Source organism: Rhinopithecus bieti, unplaced genomic scaffold (genome assembly GCF_001698545.2).
Source record: "Rhinopithecus bieti isolate Rb0 unplaced genomic scaffold, ASM169854v2 scaffold_41913, whole genome shotgun sequence".
NCBI lineage: Eukaryota > Metazoa > Chordata > Mammalia > Primates > Cercopithecidae > Rhinopithecus > Rhinopithecus bieti.
Genome location: NW_016818964.1, coordinates 5,113,005 through 5,120,253, shown reverse-complemented (window position 1 = coordinate 5,120,253; position 7,249 = coordinate 5,113,005). Strand labels below are relative to the sequence as shown.

The window sequence follows — 7,249 nt, the reverse complement described above, 5'->3', positions numbered from 1 at the left end:
TTTTTTTTTTTGAGGAGGAGTCTCGCTCTGTCGCCCAGGCTGGAGTGCAGTGGCGTGATCTCGGCTCACTGCAAGCTTCGCCTCCCAGGTTCCCGCCATTCTCCCGCCTCAGCCTCCGAGTAGCTGGGACTACAGGCGCCCGCCACCTCGCCCGGCTAGTTTTTTGTATTTTTTAGTAGAGACGGGGTTTCACCGTGTTAGCCAGGAGGGTCTCGATCTCCTGACCTCGTGATCCACCCGCCTCGGCCTCCCAAAGTGCTGGGATTACAGACTTGAGCCACCGCGCCCGGCCACTTCCTGAACTTTTCATTGCATTGTACCCCAACCAGCTCCATTCCCTGACTTCCTCGTCTCAATAAATGGCAGTGCCATACTTCTAGTTGCTTAGACCAAAATTCTTCAAGTTATCCTTTACTTTGTTTCTGTCATCCTTACCTCCAAGCTTTGAACGAATCCCACTGACTCTCTCTTCAAAACACGTCTGAAATCTGAAGTTTCCAGTGTCCCCACCATTCCCACCCAGGTCTCAGGCACTACCCTCCTCGCTGGTTTCCTTGCTTCCTGCTCCTGCCCTTGCCCCAAATAGTACATCCCCAGCACAGCAGAAGGAGAAAGCCGTCCTTTTCTATCACATGGATTATGTTGCTTCTGTGCTCAAACAGTCTAATGGTTGCCCAACTCACTCAGAAAGAAAGCCAGGGCTTCACGAGGGGCTACGAGGCTGGGCTTGGTCTGACTCTCTCATTACCGCTTTGATCTCATTACCACCGTTCTCCCATACTTCAGCTAGATTCATCTAGATTGGCCTTCAAATGTAGCCAGCACATTTCTGCCTCACTTCTTTGCAGTTACAATTCCCACTGCCTGGGATGCCTTTCTTCAGAAAGCCGATTAGCCAGCTCCCTCATTGCCTTTCCCTTCCTACTCAAATGTCACATCGTTGGAAAGACCTTCCTCAACCTTCCTATATAAGACGTAACACCCCCCAGCCCCGCCAACTTACTCCCCAGCACTCTCTGCCTTTCTCTGCTTTTTTGTTTTCCATACCCTGATTCAACATCTGAAATACTCAATATTTACTGACTTGTTTATTATCTATCTCTTTCTCCACCCCGCCAGAATGTAAGCTTCGCAAGAGGAGGGACTTTATTATTTTACTGTATCTCAAGTACCTACAACAGTTTCCAGCACCTGGTGGGCACTAGATCAATATTTGTTTCATGAATGAAAGGAGATACAATTTTTCTTTATTATTTTGAGAGTGGTGAATACAAGTTAATAATGGGAAAGAAACGTAGGTCTTTGTGGTCACATCCATACTTTCTTTCAGTTTCTGCTGTTCTATTGCACTAACCACATCCGAAGCAATCAGAAACACCTTCCCTTCAAATTGTGTATCTTTATCGTAAGACACTTTTAAACATTCCATGTCATCACTGAAAAGCCATACCTTAAAAAATGTGTGTAACATGCCTCCTTCTGCTCCATACTGGAGTCCAGCAGCAACTACATAAGTTGCAAATTTTCTGGTCTATTAGATAAAATACAGAAGAAAAAAGCTGGATGTAATATTATTAATCATATTGAACCAGATTATTTTAGTAGTTAAAATTAGCACTTTTGGAACTTCCGTCAACTCTTGCAGGTTACTGAGGTATTGTTCAGGATAAAATCGTATCTCTCAAAGGGAGAAACAACACCCCACACTATTCAGGAATACCTCTGACCACTATTACAATTTAACAAGGACTCCTAATTAAATTAAAGCCTGGGTTTTTGTGAAAACTTAGTACCTGTAAGCTGTATGCTGGGCACTGAGGGGGAAAAGAAGATAGAAAAACAGGTCTTTCCATGAGGATCTTTAATGATCTAGTACATGAAACCAAGAAGCTGGTGATGGGCCTTAACATAGGGATGGAAATTCACATGGATTGTCCACTTCACCCTGGATGAGCAGTTTAGGCACTGTAAGAACTGGCCTCAATATTTCTTTATTTTTAATTTTTAATATTTGTGGGTATATACTAAGTATATATATTTATGGGGGTGTATGAGATGTTTCAATACAGGAATGCAATGTGAAATAAGCACACCATGGAGAACGGGGTATCCATCCCTTCAAGCATTTATCCATTGAGTTACAAACACTCCAATTACACTCTTTTAGGTTATTTAAAAACCTACAGTTCAGTTATTACTGACTATAGTCACCTTGTTGTGCTATCAAATAGTAGGTCTTATTCATTCTTTCTAACTTTTTTTGTACTCATTCACTATCCCTTCCTCCCCCCACCCCCTAGTACCCTTCTCAGCCTCTACTCTCTGCCTCCATATTTAACCAGATAAGCTCAAAATACCATCTTTATTATTGATATGAGCTCTACTTGAGGCCATGCCTTAGGTGAGCTATGATGATGAGCTTCCTAACCCTGAATCTGGAATAAAATTAACTTTTCCAACCAGTCCCAGGCAACACTGGACAACGAGGGACTTCTCCACATGGTGGCCTGCTGCTGTAAGTCTCAGAGCATGAGGAAGGTGAAATGCACAGTAGCCACCATCCGTGGAGTCCCAGAGAGAAGGGAAGGAGGAGGGGCCAAGCTCACATGGCCAGGCCCTTCCCAAACCCACCAATCAGAAAAGTCGCTTGAGCTTCTTCAGGCGAACAGGGGATGGTGCAAGAAGATAGGAGTTTTTTGTTTGTTTTGAGACAGAGTTTCACTTGTTGCCCAGGCTGGAGTGCCGTGGCATAATCTAGGCTCACCGCAACCTCGGCCTCCTGGGTTCAACTGATTCTCCTGCCTCAGCCTCCCAAGTAGCTGGGATTACAGGCGAGAACCACCATGCCCAGGTAATTTTTGTAGTTTTAATAGAGACAGGGTTTCACCATGTTGGCCAGGCTGGTCTTGAACTCCTGACCTCAAGTGATCCGCCTGCCTCGGCCTCCCAAAGTGCTGGGATTATAGGCGTGAGCCACCATGCCCAGCCTACAGGAGTTTTTAGGAAGAATGTTACTCAGGCTCTTGTGGGAAGATAGTGATCCCACCTCACAAATATTAGGCCTGAGAAGGGGGACATAACCACAAACACGATAGAGATTTTAAAAGTTATAAGAGAGACTTATGGAAAACTTTCTGCCAACTCAATTGAAAATTTAGCCTAAAGGGCTCATTTCTTGCCCCCAAACTCCTGCTAACTGCCTTCCCACAGTCCAGGACAGTTTTTCAACCAAAGTCTACCAAACAGTCAAAGGATAAGCCCAGAGGCAGAGCAAGATGGTGGGATGGAAGCCTCCCCCGCAAGGACAATAACTACACAGAGAAAAGCTTCATAAGAACCAAAAATCAGGTGAGCCCTCATCGTACCTATGTTAACTTCATATTGCTGAAAGAGGAACCGAAGAACCAGAAAAAACAGTTTGGAATCGCCAAAGCCACCCACCCCCGCCAGCAGGAGAGCATCTCTGGGCGCTGCAGGAGGGAGAACACAACATTGAGAGGCATTGAACTCAGCACTGTCCTGTTAGGGCAAAAAGGAAAACCAGACCAAACGCAGCTGACACCCGCCCAGCCCACGGAAGGAGCATTTAAACCAGTCCGAGTCAGAGGGGACTTTCTGGTATCAGTGGTCAGAACTTAAGTGCCTCCAAACCTCGCCACCGAGGGCTATAGCGCTCTGTGTCTCCAAGCAAACTTGAAAGACAGTCCAGGCCATAAGGACTGCAACTCTAGGTGAGTTCCAGTGCTGAGCGAGGCCCAGTGACAGTGGACTGGGGAGGGCACACAACATACCGAGACACGAGCTGGGGCAGCCAAGGGAGAGCTGGCACCACCTCTCTAACGCCAGGCTGCACAGCTCGCGGCTCCAAAGAGACCCCTTCCTTCCACGTGAGGAGCAGAGAGGGAAGAGTGGGGGGAACTTTGTCTTGCATCTAGGACACCAGCTCAGTCACAGCAGGAAGGGGCACCTGTGAGTAGGGAGGCCCTCATTCTAGGCCCTCGCTCGCAGATGACATTTCTTGACACAACCTGGGCCAGAAGGGAACCTGCTGCCCTGAAGGAAAGGACCTAGTCTCGGCAGCATTCATCGCCTGCTAACTGGAGAGCCCTTGGGCCCTGAATAACCAGCATTGATACCCAGGTACTATGTCGAGGGCCTTGGATGAGACTTGCTGGCTTCAGGTGACATTCAGCACATTCCCAGCTGTGGTGACTACTGGGCAAAACTCCTTCTGCTTGAGAAAAGCAGAGGGAACAGTAAAGGGGACTTTGTCTTGCACCTTAGGTGCCAGCATGGCGAAAGTTGGGTAGAGCACGAAGCAGGCTCTTGGGGTCCCTGCCATGACCTGACTCTTGAATGGCATTTCTGGACCTGTCCTGGGACAGAGGGGAGCCCATTTTCCTGAAGGGTGAGTCCCAGGCCAGGCAGCAGTCAAGACCAGCTGACTTAAGAGACCTTGGACCCTAAGGGAACATCAGCACTAGTCTGTCAGCACTCCTTGTGGCCTGGGGTGGCTACTGGGTGAGGCTCCTCTGTCTTTGGAAAGAAGAGGGAAGACTGGGAAGGACTATGTCTTGTGGTTTGAGTGCTAGCTCAGCCGCAATACAACAGAACACCAGGTAGACTTAGTTTATCACTAAGGTTTATCACTGTAGTCCTTGACTCCCAGATGGCACTTCTTGACCCACCTGGGACCTGGGGGACCTTGCCACCCTGAAGGGAAGGACACAGGCCTGGCTGGTTATGTGACCTGCTGATTGTGGAGCCCCAGAGCCCTGAGTGAACAAAAGCAGTAACCAGGGAGTGGTTACAGCAGGCCTTGGGCAAGATCCAGTGCTGTGCTGGCTTCAGGTCTGACCCAGCACAGTCATAGTGGTGGTGCCTACAGGGGTGCTTGTGTCACTCCACCCCCAGCTTTAGGTGGCTTAGAACAGAGAGAGAGAGAGAGAGAGAGAGAGAGAGAGAGAGAGAGAGAGACACTCTGTATATTTAGGAGAATGTAAGGGAAGAGAACAAGAGTCTGCCTGGTAATCCAGAGAATTCTTCCAGATTTAGTCTAAGACTATCAAGGTAATACCTCTATGAGTCTGCAGGAACTGCAGCATCACTGGGCTTGGGGTGCCCCCTAAAGCAGATACAACATAGATCATAACACATAAGTCCTTTCAAATATCTGGAATGCCTTCCCAAGAGGGACAGGTACAAACAAGCCCAGATAGTAAAGACAGCAATAAATACCCAACTCTTCAATGCCCAGACACCGAAGTACATCAACTAGCATCAACACAACCCAGGAAAGCATGACCTCACCAAATGAACTAAATAAGGTACCAGGGATCAATCCTGGCAAAAGAGAGATATGTGACCTTTCAGACAGAGAATTCAAAATTTAGCTGTATTGAGGAAAGTCAAAGAAAATCAAGAAAACACAGAGAAGGAATTCAGAATTCCATCAGATGACTTTAACAAAGAGATTGAAATAATTTTAAAAAATCAAGCAGAAACTCCGGAACTGAAAAATGCAATTGCTATACTGAAGAATGAATCAGAGTCCTTTAATAGCAAAATTGATCAAAGAAGAAAGAGTGAGCTTGAAAACCCCCTATTAAAAAATATAGTCAGAGGAAAAAACCAGAAGCTTCTTCTCCTCCAAAGGATCACAGCTCCTCACCAGCAACGGAACAAAGCTGGATGGAGAATGACTTTGATGAGCTGACAGAAGTAGGCTTCCGAAGGTCGGTAATAACAAACTTCTCCAAGCTAAAGGAGGATGTTCGAACCCATTGCAAAGAAGCTAAAAACCTTGAAAAAAGATTAGACAAATGGCAACTAGAATAAACGGTGTAGAAAAGACCTTAAATGACCTGAGGAGCTAAAAACCATGGCATGAGAACTACGTAATGCATGCACAAGCTTTAGTAGACAATTCGATCAACTGGAAGAAAGGGTATCAGTGATTGAAGGTCAAATTAATGAAATGAAGTGAGAAGAGAAGTTTAGAGAAAAAAGAGTAAAGAGAAATGAACAAAGCTTCCACGAGATATTGGACTATGTGAAAAGACCAAATCTACATTTGACTGGTGTACCTGAAAGTGACGGGGAGAATGGAACCAAACTGGAAAACAACTTTCAGGATATTATCCAGGAGAACTTCCCCAACCTAGCAAGGCAGGCCAACATTCAAATTCAGGAAATACAGAGAACACCACAAAGATGCTCCTCGAGAAGAGCAACTCCAAGGCACATAATTGTCAAATTCACCAAGGTTGAAATGAAAGAAAAAATGTTAAGGGCAGCCAGAGACAAAGGTCAAGTTACCCACAAAGGGAAGCCCATCAGAGTAACAGCAGACCTCTCAGCAGAAACCCTACCAGCCAGAAGAGAGTGGGGGCCAATATTCAACATTCCTCAAGAAAAGAATTTTCAACCCAGAATTTCATATCCAGCCAAACTAAGCTTCATAAGTGAAGGATAAATAAAATCCTTTACAGACCAGCAAATGCTGAGAGATTTTGTCACCACCAGGCCTTCCTTACAAGAGCACTAAGCGAGGAAGCACTAAATGAGGAAAGCACTAAACGAGGAAAGGAACAACCAGTATCAGCCACTGCAAAAGCATGCCAAATTGTAAAGATCATGGATGCTAGGAAGAAACCACATGAACTAACAGGCAAAATAACCAGCTAACATAATGACAGGATCAAATTCACACATAACAATATTAATCTTATATGTAAATGGGCTAAATGCCCCAATTAAAAGACATAGACTGGCAAATTGGATAAAGAGTCAAGACCCATCAGTGTGCTGTATTCAGGAGACCCATCTCACATGCAGAGACACACATAGGCTTAAAATAAAGGGATGGAGGAAGATCTACCAAGCAAATGGAAAGCAAGAAAAAGAGCAGGGGTTGCAATCCTGGTGAGAGAGGGAATGCCCTCTCTCACCACTCCTATTCAACGTAGTGTTGGAAGTTCTGGCCAGGGCAATCAGGCAAAAGAAAGAAAAGGGTATTCAATTAGGAAAAGAGGAAGTCAAATTGTCCTGATAAAACAGACTTTAAACCAACAAACATCAAAAGAGACAAAGAAGGCCATTACATAATGGTAAAGGGATCAATTCAATAAGAAGAACTAACTATCCTAAATATATATGCAGCCAATACAGGAGCACCCAGATTCATAAAGCAAGTCCTTAGAGACCTACAAAGAGACTTAGACTCCCATACAATAATAATGGGAGACTT

General features: G+C 45.5%; 1 protein-coding gene across 2 annotated transcripts in view; it reads right to left on the bottom strand.

Moving 5' to 3' along the window:
* AK7 (adenylate kinase 7) overlaps positions 1-7,249 on the bottom strand; it is a 100,272-nt gene that overhangs the window by 52,898 nt on the left and 40,125 nt on the right. For both annotated transcript variants that reach the window (XM_017858000.1, XM_017858002.1), the window contains one exon: positions 1,451-1,531. In XM_017858000.1, the coding sequence (XP_017713489.1) occupies positions 1,451-1,531 (81 nt within the window). The remainder of the gene's footprint in view (positions 1-1,450; positions 1,532-7,249) is intronic.